This window comes from Oncorhynchus keta, unplaced genomic scaffold (assembly GCF_023373465.1).
Source record: "Oncorhynchus keta strain PuntledgeMale-10-30-2019 unplaced genomic scaffold, Oket_V2 Un_contig_5916_pilon_pilon, whole genome shotgun sequence".
Taxonomy (NCBI): domain Eukaryota; kingdom Metazoa; phylum Chordata; class Actinopteri; order Salmoniformes; family Salmonidae; genus Oncorhynchus; species Oncorhynchus keta.
In genome coordinates, this window is record NW_026288583.1 from 108,439 (window position 1) to 121,562 (window position 13,124).

The window sequence follows — 13,124 nt, forward strand, 5'->3', positions numbered from 1 at the left end:
CAGTAGGTGCCAGGCACACCGGTTTTGTTGTGTCAAGAACGACAACGCTGCTGGGCTTTTCACGCTTGACAGTTCTAAGAATGGTCCACCACCCAAAGGACATCCAGACAACTTGACACAACTGTGGGAAGCATTGGAGTCAACATGGGCCAGCATCCCTGTGGAATGCTTTCGACACCTTGTAGAGTCATGCCCTGACGAATTAAGGCTGTTCTGAGGGAGGGGGGTGCACTCAACTCAACTCGCTCTGCGTGTGCTCACTGCTCATTGACTGTCTGTATTGTAATTGTTTTTAAAAACCTGCCCAGGGACTGCGGTTGAAAATTAGCCAGTTGGCTAAAACCGGCACTTTTACAGAAACGTTGATCAATGTGCACTGTCCCATAAAAATAAACTCAAACTCAATAGGAAGGTGTTCTTAATTTTTTTACACTCATTGTATGCAGTGTTTACCGTGAATGTCGTCTCCGCTATAAAGCAGGAACATTGCCTTTAAATGTCAATTTACGGATTACTATAATCATATGTATTTAATCTTGCCTTATACCAAACCTATTCAAGTGTGGTAAGTGCCCTTTTCACATGGCATCATATTCCCGCTCAAGCCAAATGCTTCAAACCCATTCGTCAAACAATTAACTCTTAGGTCTATCTGGCAGCCTATCAGAAGGACCAGTCCCGGTCTACTGTACTTGTCATTAACTAATACACAAAGGGGGAGCAACATACACTCATACAAATTTGGTAGCTACTGCTCCAGGTACTGTATACTGCACCCTTCAACTTCAGGAAACCAACAATGATGGGTTAATGAACATGTTAACTGGAGTTCAAATGATGTGATGTAATGTTGCTGTTAGTTTTGATTGCTGTGACCAAAGTTTCCAAAGGTGCAGTTACAATAACTGGATAGTGCAATGAAGGATGATTTAGATGGCACCAAACGGTGTCCATAATAGGACAAGCCCGGTCAGGAGGAGTTGTCAGAGGCTGGCCTTATATGGACACTGTACATTATTCGCCAATAGTCACACTATTGTAGGTATCACAATAGCGCAAAAGGTACAGATTGACAAATGTGGCTCTCTCTGTATCCCACAAGTGTGCATTTCAGAATTCAGTTTGGGTCTCTATTGGGCACCACTAGCTTCGTATCTGTAAGTCATGTAGGTCTGTGTGCGTTTTTAATTTTGTGTGTAATCTATAAGTGTATTTTCTAAAATTGTTGAGGGCCAGCCCAGTATATATTCCGCTGACCTCTATTTTGAGAAGCCTTACTTTTTTTGGGGAGGAGAATTCACTTCCACCCGATGAATTCGAAGAGACTAGAGGTAGGAGTCTCACCTCTTGGTAAAGGAACACATCACCTCTGTTAACCTTATAATGTCAACTCTGAATATATCTATGTATGTCAGTGTATAAATGTTGCAGATTTCTATTAGACTTCTTAAGTGTCAAAATATGCTGCATTTGATTACAGTGCAATGTCACGTATACTGTATGTTGCATTTGCATATCTGTGAGTGCATTCTCTAATATTAGGCTATTCTCTCTTCAGCAGGGATATTAAAATATAGTAAAATTTGAAAAATGTTCAGTAGCTAGGTTTCCATCCAATTGGCGAAATATTTTTATGTGAATATTCAAAAATCACAGCAGAGATGTTTCCAAGAAATTGACTTGTTGTAGATAATAAATGTAAAAAGCTGTGCGTGATGACCGTGCACATTAAAATAACTTTGGCGTTTAAATTCCCATGTACCATTTCATTTGTAACTCTCTACTGATGGTTTTGTCACAAACTGTTGCGTTAATAACCAATATGCGCCTTCTGGTTTTGGCGCATGCTCCAGTGATGATCGATTGAGCAATTTACCAGAGGAACCTGGCAACTTTCTTTTCCAACCAGCACTTAACAAATTTAGCTACCTTTAAAAATGTATTTGGAACTTTTAGCAACTTTTGAAAATGCACGCATTTTCCCTCTAAATGACACAAAAACTGTTTTCTCTGTCACACACTTAGTCACAACACACATGCCTGGCTGCAAATGTGCAGCAGACGCTCAGCTCGTGCACAGGCAGCAGCAGCAGCAATTTCAGCCAATTGCAAATCATTGTTGGCCGACTGCAGCAGCAGTGTAGTACGGGTTCGACGAGCCAAACCCAATTAATATAGTTGGTCACGAATGTTTGATCTTGAACAGAACTTACAACATCAATCAACATGTCTCAATCAAAATTGTACAGAAAATAGTCTGAGTCTGGAACTGAACAAATCATATTTTTTTTGCCGAGATGGCCAGTCAATTTGAGTAACGTTTTTGCGTATTCTACGTAATGATGCAGTTTTACGTTCAAGCAATGACTACACAACGTCATTTAGCAACAAATCAACCTGCCTCTAGCAAATTTACCCTGAAATTTAGTTGGCAACACTGGCATGCTCTCCGGTCTAGAAGAGTTCGCTGACAACGTGGACAGGGTAGGTTATATGATGCAATATGGATAAGAGCAATAGCATTTTTATTTGTTAATTGGCAGACAAGTTTTGTTCATGTAGCCAGCATTCAAATAAAACTCTTGATGGGCATGTGCATGAAGCTCATCATTGTCCATCCCATCACAACCGTCATGAAAGTTCATCAAAACGATTTAATCTGCCTATAAACTCAAATGTTTTTCCATGTCGTAGTACACCAGATGTCATCGCATGTCTCAAGTTTACTTCGATATGGTTTAAAAAAATAAATATTTGCACATAAAGGCTTTCCACCGCATTTGTCGCATAATTTCTTTTTTTTAGCGACAAAATGATCCCACCATGAACAAATGTTCGACATTAATACCGATACTTTCCATCACACCTGTTGTTATTTTCATACAGTATGACTTTACTCTCAAACGGTGGATGGAAACGTTACGATAAATACTTTAAAGAAGGATGGACGTTATGTGAGATGCAAGTGTTATAGTTATATATTTATTGGAAATATATAATACTCTGAAATTAATAGGTTTTAACCAATCTGATTTGGCCATTGGGGTTGTATCTGTCAGGGGTGGGAGAAGGTGCGTGCTAGTCAGACAGCTCCTACATTGTCTCTGTGGTCTTCTTTAGGAGGACCTGTACTTTGGGCTCCTTCTCATTTAGGTTACACTTCTTACTGTGGTCATTTGAAAGTGTTTTAAATAATTAAATGTGTAAGAACTATGAACCTGGCTATTGTGCTCTTCTTTGTAAAAGCCTGTTTATACCTGGCACTAACATATGTCCCGTTCTACTTTCTGATTGTGCCCACAGTTAAAGTGTAGATTATTTAAAATACCTGATTGATCGCAGAATGTTGGCACCATATACCAGCATACGACTGGGAAAAATCCGCTTGAACGCACCGCCACGCCACTAGTGGTAAACTTGTCTATCATCCCCATGCTTACTTGCCCCTCTAAATTGTCAACAAAAAGAAAGCAGATGGCAGCAGCTTCAGCAGTTGTGGAACAAAATACAAATTATTGATACAAAATTTATCTTCCTTTTGATTTAAGTGAAAGCAGCTCTGGATATGGGCAAAAGAGCAAAACAATCATTTGCCTTCTTATGACCTCCATGTTTGATGGTATTTCCCAGTTCAAAACAACTTCACAACTGGTAATTAACACCTTCCCGCTTGGTTATGAACCTAGTATTAAGGACACCCAGATCTGCATTTGTCATTTAGCAGACACTCTTATCCAGAGTGACTTAGTGCATTCATCTTAAAATAGTTAGGTGGAACATAATGTACATAAGTACATTTTCCTCAAAATAGCTATCAAAGTCAGAGCTAGTAGGGGGGGGGGTGAAACCCCCAGAGTGTTAGGCATTATTTATTTAGGGAGGGGCCAGGGTGAGAAGGGGGTGCTGTGGGATTATTTCAGATGCTTTCAGATGATGGGCAGGGACTCTGCTGTCCTAGCTTCAGGGGGAAGCTGGTGACAGGACAGAGAAGAGCTTGGACTGGGCTGAGCGGGAGCTGCCAAGAGACCAGAGGTGGCAGAACAGAGTGGGTGTTGTCCAGGGTCAAGCCAAGGTTCTTTGTACTCTGGGAGGGGGACACTGGAATTGTCAATAATGATGGAGAGGTCTTTGAGCGGGCAGGCCTTACCCTGGCGGAAGAGCAGCGCCATCTTTTTTTATTTTGTTTTTTATTTTACCTTTATTCAACTAGGCAAGTCAGTTAAGAACAAATTCTTATTTTCATGTCAGCTCGGGGGTTTGAACTTGCAACTTTCCGGTTACTAGTCCAACACTCTAACCACTAGGCTACCCTGCCGCCCCATCTTGTCGAGGCTGAGTTTGAGGTGGTGGGCCGACATCCAAACTGAGATATCTGCCAGGCAAGCAGAGATGCGTGTCGCCACATGGGTGTTAGAATGGGGGAAGGAGAGAAGTAGTTGAGTCTCATCCGCATAGCAATCATGAGAGAGACCTGGTGGGGATATGACTGAGCAGAATAGCTTTGTGTATAGAGAGAAGGGCCTAGAAACGAGCCCTGGGGGACACCAGTTGTGAGTACAGTACGTGGTGCAGACACAGATCCTCCCTACAATGCCTGGCAGGAGCGGCCTGCCAGGTAGGATGCAATCCAAGAGTGCAGAGGCTGAGACGCCCAGCCCTGAGAGGGTGGAGAGGAGGATCTGACGGTTCACAGTGGTGAAGGAAGCAGATAGATCTTGGAGGATGAGAACAGACGAGAGAGTCAGCTTTGGCAGTGTGGAGAGTCTCCGTGACACAGAGAAGAGCAGTGACCCATCTTGAAGCCTGACTGGTTAGGGTTAAGAAGATCGTTCTGAGAGATAGCGAGAGAGTTGGTCAGAGACTGCACGCTCAAGTGTTTTGGAAAGAAAAGGGATACCAGTCTGTAATTTCTGATGTCAGAGTTGTCGAGTGTTGGTTTCTTGAGGAGGGGAGTGACTCTGGCAACTTTGAAGTCTGAGGGAACACAGCCAGTGCTCAGGGATGAGTTGAGGGAAGTGAGATGGTCTCCAGAGATGGTCTGAGGAAGGGAGGAGAGGGTCGAGCGAGCAGGGTGTCGGGTGGCCGGACCTCACATAGTGTGCACTTGCATTGGGGTTACAAAATGGGGGTTGACAACTTTATTTTAGCTGGTTTTGTGAAACAAGGCGGTACCCTCCTTGACTGGAGCCTGCCTCTTGGCAACAGGTTTTATGAAAGTGCTTCAGTTCCTCTGATTGGTGTGCTTTTTGGAGGAGTAGCCAGTAGAATCATATCCTGCTATTGTGTGGCCTCCCAGAATACAAGACATGACCCTTTCATTGGAATTTTAAAAAAAACTTTTTATCCACAAAGTTTTTCTTTAATACATTTTTGTCTGTGGTTATAATAAAGATGTCAAGCATTTGAACACAGACCCCACAAAACAAAGCATTCAGTCGATTCATTCAGTATCTTTCGCTCACTCACTCGCAGCGCTCCCATTCTGAATAGACAGCAACCACAATCTCTCATAGACAAAAATGAAAATACATACATTTACACAAGAGATCCATAGATCCATTTAGAACAGATGAGCATCCACACTTCCTCTCACAAGCCAGACCCAAACCCTGCCCGAGGCAAGTAGCTACAGGAACACAGAACCTGAGACAGGCTTTTGGCATGGCGTCAGGGCCCGAATTAAAAAAGTAACTCTGGGATCAGGTCCCCCCCTGTCCATATAATTTTTATCATTATGATCTAGAAGGCATGTAAAAAGCACGACTACTCAGACTCTTTTTAAATACTGGCCCAGTTCTAAATGGCTGGCTCTACAGAGAGACTGATCTATGTAGTGTACAGTGGACCTCAGGTCTCTTTGAATGTCAGCCCTCATGTGTTACTGAACTGTGGGCATAGTGACCATACAATCCCTTGATACTGTATAACACACACATACAGCTGAGAGGCAGTGATCCTCCGATGCCTGAACAAAGGAAGAAAAACTACAGCCTTCTTTTGATTGGGCCATGCCAAGTCGCAGCATTTCTGGTACATTTGAGAATAAGTATTTTACAGTTACAACAAGACACACGTGCAAACACACACAAAACATATACATCTGTTTGTTGTACAGACAGGTATAATTCCTAACTTCATATCAGCATTGAAAAGTACCTACAGAAACAAAAAAAATACACTGACAACACGAGGCCAGAAAGAAGTGTTCCATATTGTTTTTGTCTACAACGTGACGCCAAAAGATACATTTTAAAATGTCCTAGAGGACCTAGTATGCAGTTTGGAGGATGCCACCATTTTGACTGTCAACACATTTACATTTTGGGTAAATGTTGAGTAAAAAAAAAATGAACTGCCTTCCCAGCCTCGTGCATTTCTATAATATAAATTACCTTTTTTTGGGGAGCTTTTGAGTTTTTTCTTAAACATAGGATAATATTTTTTCAAATATATTTGTAAGCCTGCAGTCAATACAGGACATCGGCTCTTTGATAACAAAAAGAAAACAAACAGAGCACAGTAAAGCTGTAGAACTTTTGTTACAGTATGGGTGCCTTCGAGTTTACAAAAAAAAAAAAAAAAGTCTCGCCATCGAATAATGATGCGATATTTGACTAATGTGCAGAGTGTCTATGACCAACAAAAATGTCAGTAAAAAAACCATTAAATAATAATATATTTGGAATATCAAGGTTATCATCGAACTGTTAATACTGCAGTGTGTACAGAGGATCTCTCTCATCCCAGCCTCATCGGGGTTGGATGCGCTTTGGAAAATACAAATAAAACCCCCTTTTTTTTGTGTTACATAAGGTGAACAGCTTCCGGAGGAGTCAAAGTCCGATCTACTCGTCATCTGGCTACTTCACACACGCAGTTGCAGTAATATATCAATGACATTCACAGCTCTTCTGTTTACTCCCTCTGCTCCATCGCTCACTACATACTGTAGTGTACACTACATTCACATAACCTCATGGGCAGTAGTGAGTGTGTAAGTCCCACCCTAGAATGTGCTACCCTCTGCCCTGCAGTTGTTGCCAGTCTTTTGGATAGGCTACATATCTTAGCCATCCACTGTGATGTCATCACTAGCCATGCAGATGGTGGTTAGCTTGGTAAGCACTGGTTACCCATTCCCAAAGGGCTATCCCTGGACCTCCGATGCTCATAGCCGAAGTGGACCAAAGTAGTAAAGGGCCTTATCCCACAGAAATAACCCCAGATGACTCTCCATCTCAGTCTATCAAGGGTTACCGTGGCCTGTTCTATTTGGCAATATTTCAAAAGGGTCGTCGCCCCCTATCATGTTTGTTCTGCTGGTGGCCACGTTCAGACATTTGGCCAACCAGGATAACAAGCGTTCCCAAACCGTCAGTCAGAAGAAAAAAAAACGAATCCAAAACAAGACACAGAGTGTCTCTCTACTCCACTATTAAATATAAAAATGTGCGATTATACTGTAGTTCAAAACAAAAATAACTATGTTAATATTTGAGATGTACTTATGGTCACCAGCCATAGCAAGTTAATACATGTGGTACTTTAAATAATACATCTAAATGAATACAATAAATCACCTCTGCAACAATAGAAAAAAAATAATAAATAATTTGAATCTGCTAATAGTATCAATTTATGTGGCAGTGGCAAGTGGATCTAACTACCATGTACTGTATATCCACTGATGCATGTTGCATCAGTATACCAATACTGTAATGCTGCCACTAAACCAAACCGTGCCAAAGGGTCCATGCCAATTCATGCTTTATTGAATTTTCCTGTCACCGTCCCATTTAAGGCCATGCATTTTTAGTGAGCACACTTCCTGAAGCAGTGATATTTGACTGACTATGAAACATTACTACAAGCATCAATGACATTTTGACAATAACAGGTTAAAGGTTTGACTGGGGTCAACCCTACTTTATGACAAGATGGCTCAGTCTGAGAGCTTAAGTTCAATGCGCACTTGAGAGTGGGCTGTAGTTACTTTGGCAGAGGAAGTGGTGTTCTCGTTCTCCATTGCCGAGCAACGGTGCATTTGGCATGAAGCTGGTTTCATCTCACTACAAGTTCACCTCCACAATAAGTCAAGTCCCTTTTTCTGAACTACAAAACTCTTAACCTTTCCTCTCCAAACCACTTGCCTCTCCCCACTGATGAACGTCTATTGCACATACTTGCCATTTCTATTACTGCACCTATTGGCATTGTTATTGATGGATTAGCTGTAGTAAAACATCACAACACCAAGTGCAGAACAAGAAAACGAGACACACAAGAATTCAAAAATAAACTAACCCAAAAAGTTGCGCAAAAACCCTCACAAAACACCACACCAAATCAGGATGCCCATTCAGGCACAATACATTAGCGTGATCTTCCATGCATAAAACACCCACTTACAGGATGACAGTGGCTAATAAAAACAGAGCCTAATTCAGCTTTAAAGAGCTTATTTTACCATGAACCTACCCTTATAGCATGTCATGCAGACAACAATGAACCAAGGGTTAGGGTTAAGACAAATATCAAGACAAAAAAACAAACAAGAAATTGAAGTATAAAAAGCCTAATTCCAAGTGCCTGGCTGTCTAACTGCATTTTGCCACTAGGTGGAGGTAAGTACTAAAAAGAGAGTATTCTTGGGAATTTAAACTATTTTTAAACCCTTCATGGGTTGGTGTTTCTATGCTGCTTGAGGGAAAGGAGACCTCCTCAGCAACCTCCTGGTTTACATCTGCCAAAGCTACTTCCTGATTCTCCTGTCCTCTGTGTACATCTTTTCTCCTCGATTCAAAACATCTTTGACCATCTCTTACTTCCTAGTAAAATGAGAGCATATAGCATACAACGCTATAGTACCTACCCTGGACTGAAAACACACATGTAATCCTCATTCTATTTCACAATGATACACATTGAAAATACTACTGACCCACACTGACTAGCCCTAATTAGAGAATAGGTCACACAACATTGTGCACCTGTTAAAGAAACCTCACTCCCAAATCCAGACACAGCCCAAGCAAATTAACAGCATAAACTTGCAATGCATAGTCTGCAGGGACAAAGATTAAAGAATTCTAAAAGATTATATATATATTGGCCTGTCTATAACATTTACCCAGAACTTCACAACGCTACTACTACACAATTTCTGTTGTTTCAAATCAAAGTCCCTGCCTCTGACATGGATCCATCATCACTAACGTCCTCTTCTCCTTCTAAATCACTTGGCACAGACCATCCTGTGTCTCCCCACTTTTATTTCCCCTCCTCCCATCTCTTCTCATTTCTCTGTTTTTCCTTCTACACACTTCCACTTCATCCCGCTCTCCTTTTAGCGTTTTCATTTTCACACAGCTTGGCTGCTGGTAAGCGAAAGAAAGAAACAACAAGCAAAAAAAACTATGATAATGTTGGATGTAAACTATGATAGCTACTGTGGGACGTTAGTCTATTAAGCGACTAGTACGGTAGTATGCTACTACTTTCCCAAAATGTATTTAAAAAAATAAAATATAAGAGATAACATTCATAGCTGAAATGTATAAATGTTTCGGTACCATAGTAACATCATATGTAAACAATACATACATGTAAAAATGCTTTTTTTCTGTCACCTATACAGAAGCATAGGGGTCTTTTGGAAAAACGTCCTCCCTAAAACTCTCCCAAACAGTGAGATGAATGCCGAGGCTTCTCTCACAATGTGTCCCACTTTGATTATTTACTTACTTGTCTTGTGTTTGTTTTTGACTCAGTGAGACGTCATATGGTACGACCGGTAGAAATGCTGACTGGTGCGAACTGGTGTGGGAACTCCCTTACTGGTCTGGGGACGGAGAAGGAAAGTCTACAGTCTTGACTCTTATAGCATGATATACTACAGTACCTATAATGCACTACTCCCCCTTCAAATGGGTCCAGGGTCTGCCAATCGGTTGTTGGCCGATGCTGACCCCCAGCGTTGCTATATCTCCCCCAGCTCAGCAGAGGGCACTCCCCCGGCACTGTTGTGGGTAGTTATACTGGGTGGGGAAAGGAGTTTGCACTGCATTTCTCATCCATCACTGAAGCCCAGGTACTTATGAGTGTGCTGGGGGCGTAGCCGTGTTTTGTTGTGATGGTAACATGCCAATGTGCTACTGCGTTAGCCGTTTGTTAGCAGTTTTTGCGGATTGGCTCGCCGTGGCATGATTTGCAGCCCAGCAACCACCCTGGTTGACCTCTCTCGTTGGCTGTGGTGTGTGTGTGTGTGTGTGTGTGGTGTGTGTGTGTGGGACCAGATGTCCCCGGGTCTCCTTCAGGTCCTACTCTCAGATGGTGGATGTGCGGTCAACTCCATCTAGACACACAGGAGGGAGGGACATAGGACAAACCATCAGATAGGAATAACTGGACAAATACAGACAGAATGTTTCAAAACAAAAAACTGTTGCATCTGGCCTAGCTGGACAAACAAAGAGGACCTGGGTTATGTCCTAAATGACACCCTATTCCCTACATAGTGCACTACCTTTGACCGGAGCCCTATATAAATCCTATGTATTGTTATTTTGGTCATTTGTATTTTATTGCAAAAGCAGCAGCTACTCTTCCTGGGCTCCACACAAAACATGAAACATAATACATAATATCAACAGACAAAAACACCAAGGACAGAACTACATACATTTTTTTTAAGGCACATGTAGTCTCTACATATTAATACATACACACAAACTATCTAGGTCAAATAATAGGGGAGAGGCGTTGTGCCACGAGGTGTTGCTTTATCTGTTTTTTGAAACAAGGTTTGCCGTTTATTTGAGCAAAATGAGATGGAAGGAAGTTCCATGCAATAAGGGCTCTATATAATACTGTACGCTTTCTTGACTATATTCTGGATTTGGGGACTGTGAAAAGTACCCTGGTGGCATGTCTGGTGGGATAGGTGTGTGTCAGAACTGTGTAAGTTGACTATACAAACTATTTGGGATTTAATGTCTCTTATAAAAATAAGTGATGCAGTCTGTCTCGCCTCAACTCTTAGCCAAGAGAGACAGGCATGCATATTTATAATCAGTCCTCTGATTACAATGAAGAGCAGTACGTGCTGTTCTGGGCCAGCTGCAGCTTTTAACTAGGTCTTTCCTTGCAGCACTGGACCACACGACTAAAACTAGAGCCCGCAGACCTTGCTTTTTGGAGTGTGGTGTCAAAAAAGCAGAGCATCTCTTGGGGCTGCAAATGGTTAGAGCGTTGGACTACTAACCGAAAGGGTGCAAGTTCGAATCCCCGAGCTGACAAGGTACAAATCTGTCGTTCTCCTAGGCCGTCATTGAAAATAAGAATTTTCTTAACTGACTTGTCTAGTAAAATAAAGGTAATATATATATAATATATTACGGCCAGACTTCTCCCCATCTTTACAACCATTGAATCTATACGTTTTGACCATGACAGTTTACAATCTAAAGTATCACCAAGTAATTTAGTCTCCACAACTTGTTCAACAGCCACACCATTTATTACTAGATTCAGAGGTCTAGAACTTAAGGAATGATTTGTACCAAATACAATGCTCTTAGTTTTAGAGATGTTCAAGACCAGTTTATGACTGACCACCTATTCCAAAACAGACTGCAACCCTTTGGCTGCAACCCTTTGGCCACCGCTAATGCAGTGGCTGCATTAGCGGTGGTTGCTGGTTGAATCATCAGCATACATGGACACACATGCTGTGTTTAATGCCAGTGGCAGGTCATTGGTGAAAAAGAGTAGAGGGCCGAGAGCACTGCCCTGCGTTACACCACGCTTTACAGGTTTGACATTAGAGAAGCTACCATTAAAGTAAACCCTAAGAGTTATATTAGATAGATAGCTCTAAATCCACAATATGGCAGAGATTGAAAAGCCATAACACGTTCTCAACAATAGGTTATGGTCAATAATATCAAAGGCTGTATTGAAATCTAACAACATAGCTCCCCAATCATCAGTCATTTGTGTCAGTGCTGAGTGCATGTTGAGTGCCCAACTCTATAAGCATGCTGAAAGTCTGTTGTTAATTTGTTTACAGAGAAATAGAATTGTATTTGGTCAAACACATTTTTTCCCAACAGTTTGTTAAGAGCTGGCAGCAAGCTTATAGGTCTGCTGTTAGAACCAATAAAGGCCACTTTACTACTCTTAGGTAGTGGAATTACTTTGTCTTCCCTCCAGGCCTGAGGACAAAGACTTTCCTCTAGGCTCAGATTAAAGATATGACATAAAGGACTGGCAATAGTCAGCTACCATCCTCAGTCGCTTTCCATCGAAGTTGTCAATGCCAGGATTGTCAGTATTGATCGATAAATCATTTCCCCACCTCTCCCACACGGACTTTACAAAATTCAAACTTGCAATGCTTTTATTTCATAATTTGTATGTTTATTGTTGGCATTTCCTGCCTAAGTTTGCCCACTTTGCCAATTAAGTAATCATTAAAATAAGTGGCAACATCAAATGGTTGTGTGATGAATAAGCAATCTGATTCGATGAAAGAGTTGAATTTGTCTTTCTGCCCATAATCCATTTAAACTACTCAAGTTGTTTTCCATAATTCTTTATATCATTGATCTTGGCTTCATAATACAGTTTATTCTTGTTGAGTTTAGTCACATCATTTCTCAATTTGCAGTATGTAAGCCAGTCAGATGTGCAGCCAGACATATTAGCCACTCCTTTTGCCCCATCTCTTTCAACAATACAATTGTTCAATTCCTCATCAATCCATGAAGCCTGAACAGGTTTAACAGTCAGTTTCTTAACATGTGCATGTTTAACAATAATTGGAAGAAGCAATTTCATAAATCCATCAAGTGCAGCATCTGGATGCTCCCCATTAAACACATCAGACCAATACCTTTTTATAACATCATCCACATAGGAATCACTGCAAAATCTTTTGTATGATCTCTTATACACTATTTTAGGCCCAGCTATTGGAACTTTGTCTTTCCTGGATATAGCCACTACGGATACAGCTTTAGAACAAAGTTCTACAGTATTAGTAAAAATGTGGACGATCTTGTTCCTGTAGTGTTTGTAAACATCCTGGTAGGTTGATTAATAACCTGAACCAGATTACAGGC

At 41.3% G+C, this 13,124-nt stretch overlaps 1 protein-coding gene across 3 annotated transcripts in view; it reads right to left on the reverse strand.

Annotated features, from left to right (window-relative positions):
- Positions 1-13,124, reverse strand: part of samd4a (sterile alpha motif domain containing 4A) — a 108,326-nt gene that overhangs the window by 16,721 nt on the left and 78,481 nt on the right. For 2 of the 3 annotated variants that reach the window (XM_035743422.2, XM_035743421.2), the window contains one exon: positions 5,314-10,354. In XM_035743422.2, coding sequence (XP_035599315.1) covers positions 10,326-10,354 — 29 coding nt within the window. In that variant the 3' untranslated portion in view covers positions 5,314-10,325. Of the gene's footprint in view, positions 1-5,313; positions 10,355-13,124 lie in introns of those variants that run through there. The other variant, XR_008121519.1, reaches the window with a different exon arrangement.